This window comes from Protopterus annectens, chromosome 1.part1 (genome assembly GCF_019279795.1).
Source record: "Protopterus annectens isolate FY-2018-M chromosome 1.part1, PAN1.0, whole genome shotgun sequence".
Classification (NCBI taxonomy): domain Eukaryota; kingdom Metazoa; phylum Chordata; order Ceratodontiformes; family Protopteridae; genus Protopterus; species Protopterus annectens.
Window position 1 is genome coordinate 995,376,264 of NC_056726.1, and position 15,703 is coordinate 995,391,966.

The 15,703-nt window shown below is 44.5% G+C and overlaps 1 protein-coding gene across 8 annotated transcripts in view; it reads right to left on the minus strand.

The window, feature by feature from the left end:
* The window catches only part of CNOT3 (CCR4-NOT transcription complex subunit 3), a 2,226,181-nt gene that overhangs the window by 793,494 nt on the left and 1,416,984 nt on the right, over positions 1–15,703 (minus strand). For 6 of the 8 annotated variants that reach the window (XM_044079494.1, XM_044079487.1, XM_044079515.1 and 3 more), the window contains one exon: positions 6,339–6,416. In XM_044079494.1, coding sequence (XP_043935429.1) covers positions 6,339–6,416 — 78 coding nt within the window. The remainder of the gene's footprint in view (positions 1–6,338; positions 6,417–15,703) is intronic. The other 2 variants (XM_044079508.1, XM_044079530.1) reach the window with 1 other exon arrangement.

Genomic DNA, 15,703 nt, shown 5'->3' on the forward strand with positions numbered 1-15,703 from the left:
CTTTCTTTCATCAATTTGATTCATTTTCTGCATGCTTTCATCAAAGGCACTCATTGTCAAATTATTTGTTGGTTTGCTTGCTTACTTAAAAATATTTTGAGTTACATAATGCATTACCAGGGTCTCAGAATGAAAACACTAACAGTGACAGAACTGTTCCTCCTCCTATTTTTCTTCCTTCTTGTCTGATCAGGCTTTCACCTCTGCATTTTCCCACCTCCTCCACCTACGTGGGTGTAAACACTGTGGTATTCACCAAAGTATACTTCTACACATTCATTTAATGCTGACTTTCTTTTCTTATTACCTTTTCAAATTGGTCCTCATTAAAGAGAAATTCTACACATTTTTCTTTTCTTCTTACTTTTCCTAGTGAGCCCTCATTAACATGCGTTTCCTGAATGCTGACCTTTTTTTCATCCTTCTCAGACACATTACTAGAAAACCACATATTTTATTCTTTCTCCATGAAGAACTACAGAGAGAGTTAACTCTGAAAACACATACTTTTACTGTAACATTCCATTTTTCTTACTGGCCAAAGTTTCAACAGTAAAGCAAAAGTACAGTTTTGTACCTACCATAAATGTAGATGTCCGATAGATATGCAACTGCAGTCATAACATATGGGTTGTCCTGCCTCAGGCAGCCCTCTGTCGGCCGGATTCCAAAGTCTGGGTCCGACGTCGGCTGATGTCGCATTTCTCTCCGACGTTAGAGCGGCTGGAGTACATAAGCATCAGCCGACGCCATCTTCTTCAGTGTTTCTTGCCCCAGATGCCAGGTGCCCTCCAAGGAAGGCTGTAATCAAATTGGAAGACAAAAACAGGTTTACAGACAAATAAATAAGTAATAAACAGATACACCATAACAGATATCCCCAGATAAAGATAACAGGGAGAGGAGTGGACCCCAAGGCATAGAGGGGAAGGAGGGAGGGAAAACCCGACTGCAGTTGCATATCTATCGGACATCTACATTTATGGTAGGTACAAAACTGTACTATGTCCTTCAAGAATGCAACTGCAGTCATAACATATGGGTAGAATACCATAGCTTAGCTGGGGGAGGTGGAATGCTCTAAGAAAAGGATGGTGTAGCTATCAATCCCTGCAGGACTGCCGAAGAAAGCCTGCTCTGGATCTGGAGTATAAGGGGAGGTTGTAGTGTTTGGAAAATGTATGCACGGAGCTCCATGTAGCAGCTTCTAGAATGTCTTTTGTAGGCACCCCTCTTAAGAATGCTGTAGAGGTGGCTGTAGCTCTGGTGGAGTGTGGTCTGACATTGGCTGGTACACTCTTTCCATGGAAGGAATAACAGAATCTGATGCAATGTCCAATCCATTTTGAAATAGTCTGTTTGGAAATTGCTTTTCCTTGTACTCCAGGGCCGTAAGCTACAAAAAGCTGATCAGACTTCCTACTGGTCTTGGTTCTGTCCAGGTAGTAGCGAAGTTGTCTGTGAATGTCCAAGGTATGCAATAGTCTTTCCCCTTTGTTCTCAGGATTGGGAAAGAAGGTAGGCAGGTGAATTGCTTGATTTAAAGAAACCCTAGATACCACTTTTTGCAGAAAGGTAGGGTTGGTTCGTAAGGAGACCCTGTCTCTGTGAAAGGTTATGAACAGTGGTATTGCCATTAGGGCCTGTAATTCCGAGACTCTTCTTGCTGAGGTAGTTGCCAACAGGAAAGCTGTCTTCCATGAGAGAAATTGTAAGTCCACAGAAGCTGCTGGCTCAAAGAGGGGTAGAGTCAGTTTTTCTAGGACAAAGTTGAGGTCCCAAGCTGGTACTGGAGCCTTTCTTGGTGGCTTTATATTCTTGATTCCCCTAAGGAATTGCCTTAACAAAGGATGTGAAAACACAGGTGGATCAGTGTTGTATCTAGCTGAAATAGCTGAAGTATGTATTTTTATGGAAGAATATGAAAGTCCATTCTGTAGCATATCTGCCAAGTATTCCAAAATGAGTGGGATGTTCAGTAATGATGCACATCATGACCCTTGCTGGTATTCCAGATGCTGAATCTCTTCCATTTTGCTGAGTAAACCTTTCTGGTGGATGGTCTTCTGGCTTCTGTTAGTATCTGTTGAACTTCCTTGGAGAGAGATAGATTGAGGTTATTCATGGGATCTCCCAAGCTGTTAGCTGCAGCGTCTGAATGCTGGGATGTACTGTCTTGAAGTTGTGTTGAGTCAAAAGTTGGGGTCATTGGGGAAGGGCCCACTTTTTGTTGTGACATATGCTCCGTAGTAGTGGATACCAGTGTTGTCTTGGCCAGTCTGGACCTATTAGGATCCCCTTGGGCTTCTCTGCTTTGATCTTTAGTAATACTGTGGTCATCAGTGGCAGAGGTGGGAATGCATAGATTTTTAGGAAGTTCCAGTTGAATGAGAGAGCATCTATTTTCCATGCTTGTGGATGATATGTCCTTGAACAGAACTTTTGTAGATGATGATTGAGGTGGGAGGCAAATAGGTCTACTTCTGGCCTGCCCCATGTTGAGGTGAGTCGTATGAATATTTCTGGATGTAACCTCCACTCGTGGGGGTCTAGGAAGTTCCTGCTTAAGCTGTCCGCCAGCACATTGTCTTTGCCTGGAACAAACTGGGATTGCAGCTGTATGTTTAGGCTCAGTGATTTTTCCCAAAGATTCATTGTCAGTCTGCAAAGGGGGTAAGAATGGGTGCCCCCCTGCTTGTTTATGTACCACATCACAGTGGTGTTGTCTGTCCGTATTAGCAGGTGGCCTTGCTGAAGTTGTTGCCGAAAGGCCTCGATGGCATGCATTACTGCCAGCATTTCTTTTTGGTTGATATGCAGATGTGTTTCCTTTGGAGACCACTGTCCTTGAATACATCTTCCCTCCATGTGCGCCCCCCATCCAAGGTCTGAGGCATCTGTGGTCATGGTCTGTGTTATCTGAGGCTTTTTGAACGACATACCTGTGTTTGCCTGGCTTGCCGAGGCCCACCATAGAAATTCCTTTTGTAGGCATGGAATGAGCGGTATGGTTGCCTCTAGGTTGTTGCTGTGTTGAGTCCATAAGCTTTTTAGGTACCATTGAAGTTTTCTCATGTGTAGTCTTGCTAATGGAACCAGGAGAATGCAGGATGCCATGTAACCCAGGGCCTGTAGGAATCTCCTTGCAGTCATCTGGGTGAGCTTTACCAAACCTTTGAAGTAATGAGTTAACTTCTTTTGCTTGTCTTCTGTCAGGTAAGCCATTTGAGAGGTTGTGTCTAGATTGGCTCCTAAGAAGGTTATTTGCTGGGATGGCTGTAGTCTTGACTTTTAGAAGTTGACTGTGCATCCCAGAGCCTGTAGCAATTGTATGACATAATTCAAGTTTTTTGTCAAAATCAGTTTGTCGTCCGCTTGTATGAGGCAGTCGTCCAGGTATGGGTAAATTTGGATCCCCTGGAGCCTGCAATGAGCAATTACTGAAGCCAGGCATTTCGTGAATACTCTGGGCGCAGTAGATAAGCCAAATGGCAATGCTGAGAATTGATAATGCTCTGGCCCTGCAAGAAATCTGAGGTATCTTCTGCAGCTGTGTCTGATAGGGACATGCAGGTATGCCTCCTTGAGGTCCAGAGTAATCAGCCAAGACCCCTTGCCCAGCATGGGAAGGAGTTGCTGTAGAGTCAGCATTTTGAACTTTGGTACTATGAGGAAAGTGTTTAATGCGGACAAATCCAATATTGGTCTCCACTGAGTTTCTTTTCTTGGAACAAGGAACAGTCTTGAATAAAACCCCTGGCCTTGTTCTTGTTGTGGAACTTTTTCTATTGCTTTGATGTGAGCAAGCAGAGAAATTTGCTTGATAGCCTCTGCTTGGCTGGTTTGGCATGCCTTGTTTTCTTGGCAAGGTATGAAAGTGGAACCTGTAACCTTGGTCTATAATGTCCAAAATCCATTTGTCCTTTGTCAGTCTGTGCCAATTGTCTGAAAACAGAGATAATTTTCCGTCCAAAGGAGCTTCTGTTTGCTCCTTGGTCAGCGGAAGTAGAGGAAAGTCATTGAGATTGTCCCTGTGGGGCAGGAGAAACCCCTGTGTCACTTCTTTGGTTTGCTGGTTGCCATTGTCGTCCCCTGTAGGAACCTCTGTATTGTCCTCTTCCTCGGCCACGCCTGCTTTTGCCCCTTTGAAATCTTTCAGGATTAGGAAAGGACCAGTTTTTAGAAGGCCAATTCCTGCTGAATCTGGGTGGCTGAACTTGGAGGAAATCTTTGACTGTCTGAACTGACTTGGCTTTTTCCTCAATGGACTTTAACACATCTTTAGCATTAGCACCAAAAAGCTTGTTCTTTTGCAAGGATGCATCTAGAAGTTTTGCCTTAACATGATCTGGTAGAGGTTGGTCTTTTAACCATGCATGTCTACGAATGACCGCCCCTGTCATAGCTGCCCTACATGAAGCTTCCAATGCATCATATCCACACTGTAGGAAGTGATTGCTAACTTGCTGAGAATTATGTACAGCCTCCTGCAAAGACTTCCTATCTAAAGGTTCAGGAGAGGCCAATGTTTTCTGTAAATCATCTAACAGGTAATCCTGATATTGAAACATATGAAAGAGACAATTGAGAGCTCTCATAGATAAAGTAGTGGAGGTGTAAACCTTCTTTCCCCATCTCTAATGACCTAGCTTCCCTGTTGGAAGGCAAAGGATTTTTGGAAGTGGTAGCTGAAACCCCTTTCGGTCCCTGAGAAATTGTTTCTAAATCAACAGCATGGGCTCTGAAGAAATGAGAATGTGTTTCTGGGACCCTATAGTATCTGTCAGGCTTGGCAGGAGCAGGAGGAAGAGTATCAGGGGTAACACTGGAGTCAGAGTAAAGATCATCCAAAACATCAAGCACAGGAGGTATAGCTAAGGGCCTGTGTTGGGGCTTTTTAAGGAAGGTTCGAAGGCGCTTTCTGGAATCAGAATATTCCTGGCCTTGCCACTTGAAATGTTCCCTCATGGAATGCAGAACTTCCCCAAAAGAAATATCCTCAGGAGGGGAGGCCGAGGGGATGGAGTCCTCTGCATCTGAGTCCTCATAGGTCTGGAAGGGCTCTTCCTGGCTGTCGGAGTGAACAGAGTCCTCAGAATCTTCATCTGAAGGGAGAGGGTCAGACGGTTCAACCCTGGGCCTCTTATCAGGAGGAGGCTGGGATCCTCTCTCAGGATGGGCCTGAGAGCCTCTGATCATGGAAATTAAGTCTGCGGCCATAGTCATGATTTGTGTTTCAGGAGTAGGCTGAGGTAAGGCTTTAGCAGTAAGGTGCTTGGTCTTGCTGGCTGCCTTAGCACGTGTGTAGGCCTTGATGGACATGGGAGGCCTAGCAGCTCCACATGCAGGAGTGACCTTATCCACAGCAATGGTCTCGGGCATTTCCTTGGTTTCAGTATCCGGAGGAAAATCATTAACTGGCGTCGGTGTGGTCTCAGGAATCGGAGGCATCGGTAATGCGGTGTCTTCGGTTCGGAGCGGTGAAATAACTGCCTCAGAGGGAACCGGAGCACTCGCGGTAGGTTTTGGCGTGGTGTCGGAGGAAGACGCGGGCCGAGGATGTCGGTCCCGGTCTTTTCGTTTCTTAGGAGTCTGATGTCGGAAGTTCCGACGGCATTGTGTAATCAAATTTTTCGCCGAAAAAGTCTTCAGCGAACTCCGCCCGGTGCCTTAGAGTGCGCTTGTTGAAGCGAGCACAGGCGGCACAGGCCGAGACGTCGTGGTCTGGGCCAAGGCAAGGAAGGCAGTAAGAGTGGAATCCTTATGAGGTATTTGTTTACCACAAGACAAACAATTATTTACTTTTTCAGTAATTTCTAACATCGGCTGAGGCAAAAAAGGTCCCCAATGGGGTACTTAGCTTTTTGTTGACTTCGGATTTGAAGAATACAGGAGCTGACCGACCGGCACTTGCGAACTGCTTCTGCTTCGGGCACCGCGCGGCAAGAAAGACGGAAGAAGATGGCATCGGCTGATGCTTATGTACTCCAGCCACTCTGACGTCGGAGAGAAATGCGACATCAGCCGACGTCGGACCCAGACTTTGGAATCCGGCCGACCGAGGGCTGCCTGAGGCAGGACAACCCATATGTTATGACTGCAGTTGTATTCTTGAAGGACATCTGTACTTACTCCATGCAGCAAGCCCTGCCACAAAGCAGGATGAGATATTATATATATACATATATATATATATATATATATATATATATATATATATATATATATATATATATATATAGATACACACACACATACACACACACATATATGTATATATATGACATCTAAGGTACCATTTTAATGTTTCACATAAGTACTACAAAGAAACAAATTACCTGGCCAACTTCACTATCAGTAGAGCGACCTCGTTTCTTGTCATCTTCAGAATTCTCCTGCAAGTAATAAGAAAAAAACTAAAATAAACCAAAACATAGGAGAGTTGTGTGATGTACTTACCATAACAGATCTTTGAGAGGAGATCACATGCCGTAAATGAGGATGTTTGGGTTTATCCACATTCTGCATACCATCTTCCACATAAAGCCTATCTTTTCCTGCAATGAAATCATGCAGGGTTCCCATAACAGAAGGTACTAACATGGGTAAGTGAGAGATTCTATTATTATATAACTAACCCTGTTCTTCACTCTCATCAGTTTTTAAGCCTGAATCCACTTAGATGAAGTGTACTTATGGTATACAATTGCAATTGTAAAAGTGTAAATGCACACATGTACACACGCACTGTGAAATGCTATCAACACCTGAGCACATTAAAATGCAACCTATACATACAAGTGTGTGTCGTGCGTGTATGTATGTGGATCTGTGTGATACGAAGGACTGTTCCTCTGTGCTGAAAGTGCGTTATGGGTGTAAAATTGTTCAAATGTGTGAATTGTTGATTTGAGTGCATTTGCCAAAGGGAGGAAAATAATTTCAACAGGTAAGTGGTATTTGTTATTTTAATGGTGACACTTTTTTTTGGATACACAAAGTTTTGCCTTTAGGGGTTTAGAGTGTGAGCACAACTGTATGTGGATTAGGGTTAAGGTAACAGGATAAGATTTACTGTACTGGTTTGTGTGCTGGTCCATGGCTTAGCCTGTCCTGTGCACTGATGGTGTAAAGTTTCATAGGTATATACTTAAATTTGGCCACAAAGGCCTTTTTTAAGTCTAGCATGCATCCCAAATGTATTTTGTGCCCTAAAGATTATTTTTAGGGGTATGTATAAGCTAGGGCATGCATGGACAAACATTTATAGACTGCCACTATCCATAAGAGACATAGTTGACAGACAAGGGGTGAATTTTTGATTTCCCACCCACTGGTCCATGTTATCCTTGAATAGGGTCAGGGAAACCTGTTCCAGAGAAGGGGTATTCTCCAAGACACATACCTGTCTTTCCAACATGTCTTATGTCACAAGCAAGGCATAAGTCCCTGGATTGGGTAGCTCTGATGCTATTTGTTTTGTGGATATGCAAGAGGTCCAGAAGAGCAGGATCCCTAGATGCCCAACATAGCCCACCTCTCAACAGTCCACAGGAGACAGTACAGGGATAAGGCCTTTGAGAGGATCCACATAAAACATGTAGTTTATGTCCTGTATTCTTTTTGTAAGGAACCTCTGTGGACATTCCAGCTGCTGCAAGTGCCTGCTCAGATACACACTGAGGGGGCACAGCACTCAATGACGGGTCTGATTAGGGCTGGGTACAGTGAAACAAATACTTCCTTGGACCTGGATGCCATAACTCTTGCTTATAAGTTCAGTAACACAGAGTGTTTTCCTTACTACCTTACACGTTTGTCAAAAATCAGGGTTCTGTCTACATATGTCCCCAAATCCCTGACTACCGTTTCTTCTCTTGCGGATGTGTTACTTTTCTACTACTAGTCCTTACCGGAGGATATTAGTGTTTTGGATGGAGTCTATGAATGCTCATAGTTTGCAATCTGTAAACTTGGTCAGCCAGGGTCCTTAGATGCTGGTCTTGACTTCCAAAAAGTAGATACCAAAAAGAAGAGGACTGAGCTCTGAGTCCTGAGGGACTGCAGTAGTGACCAGTCTCTTTGTTAAGGAAGACTCCCCTACCTTAACTTCCATGATTTTTCTAAGGAAAGGAGCAGGGTTAAGGGTGTGGGGGGGGAACAAAACAGGGGAAAGGAATGGTCTTGTCATCCCGTCTCTCCCTCCCCCAGCTTGTTTGTATACCAAACAGCTACCACGCTATAAGAATGAATGGCTGTTCAACAATTCATCCAAGGTGATGAGGACAGTCATTTCTAGAATATTAATGTCACTGAGACGCCACTTATGAGGTATCAAAATGGACCCACTTAACCTGTCTGCAATCATGCTGGATTTCCCCTGACATGTGCTTTGCTATTAGAACAGACTGTGCATTACCAAACTCTCATGGATGCTTGACAAAGGAGATAAGATAGGGTTTCCCCTGGTTTGTTGATGTACCAGACTACTGACATACTGTCCATCTGAATCACAACAATCCCGAATGGGAAGCGTGTCTTGAAAGGCCTGCAATACTAGAATGACAACTTTCATCTCCAGGACACTGACATGCATCTTGGCCTATTCAAGGGGCCACGTGCCTTGCACTGCCCTTCCCAAAAAATGCCTTCTCCACCCAAGCTGAGAGACGTCCACGGTAATTGTGGTCTTTGGTTGAGAGAACAAAGAGATGGCACTTATGGAGCTGACTGGAGTAGATCGACCATAGAAGGTAATGCTTGCACGCTTGAGTGATTCTGACTGGCATGGATAATGGATATTGGTGAATAGACCGCTGAGTAGCGAGGGTCCATTGAAGGATTCTCATAAGGAACCTGGCAAGCACTACAAGGGTGATTACCGCTGCCATGTAGCCCAAGACCTGAAGCATCATTCATGCCAGAAGGGAAGAATTTTGAACTATCTCCTTGACCTGATCTAATCGAGACAGAGGAAGAGAAGCTCTCTGAGTGACTGTACTCAGATGAGCACAGATGAATCCCAGACTCTTCGAGTAGGTGTGAGTTGAGATATGTTGCAACTGACTGAAATTCGCAGATGGAAGCACAAATGGATTAAGTAGTCCCTTGTCTGAATCAGTTGACATCTGGTTGCAGCAGTCATGTGCCATTTGTCTAGATAAGGAAACACTCGGAATCCGAGCAGTCTCAGCTGAGCTCTACGACTGCCATATATTTGGTGAACAACCTGAGGGCTGTGGTAAGATCAAAGGGCAGTGCTCTGAACTTGAAATGACTGGCTCCCAGCCGAAAGTGTAGGTATCTTCTGGAGCGCCTGTTCATTTTGATGTGACAGTATGCACCCTGAAGATTTATTGAGCACATCCAGTCATCCTTGTGCAGAAATGGTAGAATGCTCTGAACCATAACCATCCGAACTTTGTATACCAAACAGTCTGATATAGTCTGCTGAGATCTAAAATTGGTCTCAAATCCCCTATCTTTTTTGACACCAAGAAAAATCTTGAGTAAGTTCTGTACTCTCTCTGGTCTCAGCAGATCTCTTCAATGACTTTTTTCCCTAGCAGTTTTTTTTTTAGGATCTGTCTGAGAAAAAAATCTGTAGATCCCCGGTTATGTGGACCATCTCTGCCACCTGGTATGACGATGTTCCAAAGACCAAATTACCACCGTAACAGCTACAAACAAATGCACTATGAGGGTCATGTTGCTCAATGCTAGAAGTTTAAATGTCAAAATGCACTTGCTCAAAGCACTCCTTAAAATGGAAAACATCAACATTTGTGCTGTAACAGAGACCTGGTTCAAAGCAGCAAAAAACATCCCTGCACTACCAGGCTATAAACTCATTCCACACCTTTCGGCCCCAGAACTTGGACCGAAGCTCCAAAGGCAGTGGTGTTTCCATAATCATGAAGTACACGCACACCTGTGGACTGGTAGCCCAACATAATGCTTCTGAGACACTTCAGGTGCAGCTAACATTAGGTAAGAAACTGATTCAGGTCGTAGCCTGCTACAGGTCCCCAACCATGTCCCAAGACTCACACTCCACATTCCTAAGCACCCTGGAGAATACTAGGGACCGACCTAACACTCTCATACTGGGCGACATCTACTACCCCTCCATTAACCGGGACAACTACTCATGCACCAATACACTTGCCCAACGTATCTTGAAATTCATTAATTCCAATGACCTGGACTAGCTCGTTCTTACCCCCACTAGAGGTAGCAACATCCTTGACTTAGTCATTACTAACATGGGTGACCTTTGCTCTACACCAATAGTAAACTCCTTCCTGATTAGATCCGATCACAAACTAATCACCTTGGGAAATCCCCCCCCCCCCCGCAAAGGTAACCACCATGAAAAACTTCTCCAAAGCTAACTTTGAGCTCCTAAAAACAGAGGCGGCTAACTTCACGGCACCCATGCAAATGGAGAATAGTTGCATGACCGCCGAATCATACACCAATGCACTGTACGAACACGTACACAAATGCATGGATCTCGCCATAACCAACAGAACCAAGATGCTCTCCTCCAAAAAAAAAAAGGAAGCCAATCTGGTAGTCCCCTGCCATAAACAAACTCTACAACAGGAGGAGGAAACTGATGCGGAATACGGTAAAGTCCCAAGACTGGAAAAACTCCCTTATCAGCCTCAACAAAAAGTTGAGATTCCTCATCAAATCCTCTAAAGCTAGCTATGAAAACAGAATTGCAGCAGATAGTAAAGACAACCACAAGACCTTCTACAGTTATGAAAAGAATCTCCACAGCAATACCCAGATTTGCTCTGAGCTACTGCACAATGGTACTGCCTATACCGAGCCAACAGATATTGCCAATATAGTGACAGACAGATTCAGTGCCAACTTTACCCCCCACCCCACCAGGACCAATCACAATACCAGTAGATTGCCAGGCACCCAGTATTACTGCTGCACAGGTTAAAACAGCACTGTCCAAGGTCAAGAATACAGCTTCTATGGGACCTGACAATATCCCTGGCTGTGTTCTACATGAACTACAGAGTGAACTGGCACCTCACCTGTGTGCCCTGTTCAATCACAGCCTCATCTCAGACTTTGTCCATACTGAATGACGCACTGCTACAGTCTTCCATCTTCACAAAGGAGGAGTGACTACAGACCCTGGGAACCATCGCCCCCATTAGCCTGACGAGTTTGATATGCAAAGCTATGGAACACATCATCATGGACCTAATAAACAAGGATATAAGGGAATCTCCAAACTCTGGATCCTACACAGTTTGGTTATGGGAAGGGTAGATCATGCCTGCTCAACTTGGTCGACTTCTTTGAGTCAGTCACCAGAGCTGTGGGTAAAGGCAAGGTGAATCATACAGCCTACCTTGACCAGGCCAAGGCCTTTGATACCACTCCCCACTAAGGAATCATAGAAAAACTCACTAAGCTAGGCATCAACCCCTATATCACTAGGTGGGTTGCAAACTGGCTCACAGAGGGAACCCACAGTGTGAAAGCAGCTAACTCAAGGTCAGACTGCAGACCAGTCACAGGTGGAGTCCCACAAGGTTCGGGTCCTGGGTCCTCTCCTGCTTGAGATCTACTTCTCTGAAGTCCAGGCTAACACAAAGGGATTCTGGCTAACAAAGTTCACAGACTATTGCAAGTTGGGAGCCATTATTAACTCCTTAAGTGAGGTTGACATACTACAGAAAAGCCTCACTGAGACCAATGACCAGTATCAGAAACATGGATTTACACTCAATGCAAATAAATGTGTCGTCACCCCCCTTGGGGAAAAACCTGGTTCCCATGAATTACCACATCGATGGTAGTTCACTGAACACAGAAGGCATTATAAGAGATCTGGGAACACAGGTTGACAGCAACCTCTCTTTTGACCACCACATTACCACTGTGGTCAGAAAGTCCTTCTATGTGGCACATCTCATTACTAAGGGTTTTGCATCCAGGAAGAAAGAGGTCATTGTCTCCCTCTACTCTTCCCTCATTAGGCCAATCATAGAGTACAATGCCCATTTGGTATGTACCTCACTAGACACATGCAACAACTGGAGAGGCCACAAATGTGCCGCATAGAGGATCCTAGGCCTTGAACACTTTTCCTATATGGGCATACTCAAAAAAACTCCAACTATTCTCTGTCTCAAATCGCCCACTTAGAGGCGATCTCTGCTTGGCTTACAAAGCCATGCCTGACCCAGCTCTGTTAGAAATGCTACATCTAAAGAAATCCCAATCCCTATGTACCACACGCTCCAGAGACTTCAACCTCATTACCACAATCAACAGAACATGCTGGAGAGACTGGTTCATAACCGAGAGACTGCCCATGCTCTGGAATAGACTTCCCATACATGTCAAGCAGAGCATCTCACTGGCCCTCTTCAACAGAAATCTTGGTGAGTGGATGGAAAATAGAAAATTCACCCCGGGAAATCACTCCAGTGGCTCTACTCGACATAGGCACTGGGAATTAAGGTGAGGTGACATGATGCCAGAGTAATCCTATGGGCTAGGCTTGTAAAGGCTCCCAGGCCATTAGCCTAGTACACACCTATAACCTATCCCTGTAAAGGACCCTTGAATTTCTTGAACCACATCTTTTTACCATCTTGCTGGTTCCTAGAGAAAGACCTTTGAAGAGTGGAAAAACATATGTCCACAGCAGACAGCATCTTCCCTTCTTGCTCGCACCTGGAAAGTGTCTCTTTTACCTTGGGGCCAAAAAGAGAGTTACCGTCAAAGGGTGCACTGATGAAAGAAGAATTAAATGGTTCCTCAAAGTCACATATATGCATCCAGGCATGCCTCCTAATGGAAAACCTGAACCTGCCGCCTGTGAGCTATCTTCCGCAGCATGTGATATTAACCTCATGGATGAATTAGACACTGATTGAAGGGTAGCCAGCTGCAAGGAAATTGTATTCCCTTCCTTGGAGAACATGGACTCTGAAAACAGATTTGGTAAGTTCCTTGATCAAATCTCTTTGAAGTCTGGTAAAATGTGCCAAATAATTTAGTGACCTAAGCGCGAAGGTCACTGATGCATAGACACACTTTCCAAACCTGTCCAGTACCCTAGCCTCCCTGCTAGGGAGGTGGACAGAGGAACTCTCATCCACTAGTTCCTTTCTCGTGGCTTGTCTAACAACCATGGCATCAACCAGTACTCCTTAACTCCAGTGTAGACCAGCTTTTTTAAGTGCAAGGATTCTATCTAACCTCTTAGGAATTGGCTTAATGGTGTCCGGTTTCTCCCCCCCCCCCCTGCCAAGAGACTAGATGTACAAGCTCATTGGCCAGGGGAGTCACCCAAGAGGTAGACGGGCCAAACTCGGAAGCGTCCATAAACACGGATTCCTCTTGGGAAGGGTTATCAGGAGACCAACCACCTCTTTATTTAAGGAGTTCCAAGACGTCTCCAAAGGAGACATCATCAGGTGATGATCTGGGGGACCCCTCCCCCTCATCAAAAACAATGTCCTCAGTGATTTTTGTGGGGGAGTCTAAATGCCTCCTCTTGCACGTTCTCTTCCAAAGGACATCGGTGGGATGCCCTGGAGAAGTATCAGAAGACCGAACAATACCCTGATAGGCAGACTGGAGACTAGCTTGGACTGGCTGTTCAGTGGAAGTCATCAAGGCTCAGGATGCAAAACCGAATGAGACAAGGAAGTTTGAATCTTATAGGACAAGGTCGTCTGTTCTCTAGGCAAAGAAAAGCTATTTCAAAGGCAGAGAGCCTAGGGGAAGTCAAAACCAATGAATCTGACAAAAGACCCTCTCAGATCATTGGCTCCTGTCATCCTGCAGGCCGTCTACTTGAGGAGAGAGTCAGAACAGAGCTATCTAACACTGACGCTCTGAGGGGGAAGTGATGGCTCCAACAGCTTCGGAGAAAACTCCAAAACCCCGGAGCTAACACTCCAGCTCAGAGGTGTTAGGTGCCAGTTGGCTCAGAGAAACCATTGGATTCAAAGAGGCAAGAATCTTCAGAGCTGACGAAGACATCCCCAAGGATTTTTGGATCCGAAGGCTCTTAAAGGATGGCTTGGAAGAGGAGAAATCAATGGTGGTGTGGGGCTTGATGGAGGTTCTTAAGACCTGATGGGGTTGGAGCCTAAAGGACCCCCATTTAAATTTGCATTCTACGGAACTTCCACTTCACACCATCCTCACCTGCCTTGGACAGGCTTCTGGAAGACTGGAGAGATAAAGCTGTTGAAAAGGGCCTAGAATGTCTTCTGGGCGACTGCTCAAGTTTGGGGAAGGCAACCTGGAACAGACAGGCTCTGAGGTCAAAGGTGGGCTATGGATCCAAAGGGTATTTCATTGCAAAGGAGTTGGACCAAACTTTTTCAAAAGTTCTATAGGTGCCTCCGATGAACAAGCCAAAGTCGAGGTTAAGGAGGAAAGATGATCAGAATACCTTTTACATGTCTCCTTGTTCTTGGGAAGAGAGTCATCCTTTTCATATGTTTTTTAAGGGGTCTGAGCATCAGCAAATGAAGGGCAGGATTTGGAAGGAGGAGATTCCTCAAAATAAGACTAATTTTCCTATCAATTAAAGCTCTAGATTTAAAGCCTGCACAAATGTCATACTCTACTTCCAAGTGTTTTGGACCCAAGCAGTATACACATTCCTTGTGGCCATCGGGGTTTAGAATCTTGTGCCCACAGGAAACACATTTTTAAAGCCGGAAGGTTTAGCCGACATTTCCTATCCAACAAGAAAACAAACAAGAGGGAAAAAAAACAAAAAAAAAAAACAACTAAGGTAGAAAAGAAAGGACTACCAATAATAGTATTTTAAGGGGGTCTATATTACAACTTCGAACTCACAGAAGTTCGAACGTTGTAATATCGAACCGTGAAGTTCGAAACCCAATAATTACAAAAACAGAACAGAGATTTTTTCCCCAGTGGGGGAAAAAAATTGCTTTTCCGTGACAAAAAAAAAAACAAAACACTTACACTTTAAACTTAAATTAAGGTGGGGGGGCTGTGCCCCCTCACTTAAATATACCAACTTTGAGATCACACCACAATGGAGGAAATAGCAATGCCCCAAAAACGGCCTACCATTTTTTCCCCTGAGATTTTATTATTTTCGCATTTCGGACTTTTGAGTTTGACAGTACAACATTCGAACTTCTGCGAGTTCGATGTTGTAATATAGACCCATTTTAAGGTACTACAAAAGTAGAGGAAGGAAAGAAAAGACTAAGAGCTATGGTATTAGGAGGTACTCAGAGTACAGGGAAAAAAAGGCCATTAGAAAAGAAAAAAATGAATGAAACGGTAAAAAGGGGTACCAGGGAGGAATAAAAATACAGAAAATGAAACTAACCTATGTATTAAGAGAATAAATTAAACTTAACTCACTTATAGCACAGAAAAAGTACAGTTTTGTACCTACCATAAATGTAGATGTTCGAGGATCCCCATTGCTGCAGTCCTTACTATTGGGTATAGTCCGCGTCCAGTCGGCCCGAATACCAGAGTATAAGGCTGACGTCGGTCAGGGCGCATTAGACTGACGTCAGTACGTCAGGGTACTAATGCGCATGACCGACGTCATATCCTCAGTCTTTTCTTGCCCCAGATGTCAGAAGACCCTAAAAAGACAAGGCCCAAAATACCTGCACCAAAAATATGTACAATATATACAAGAATATAT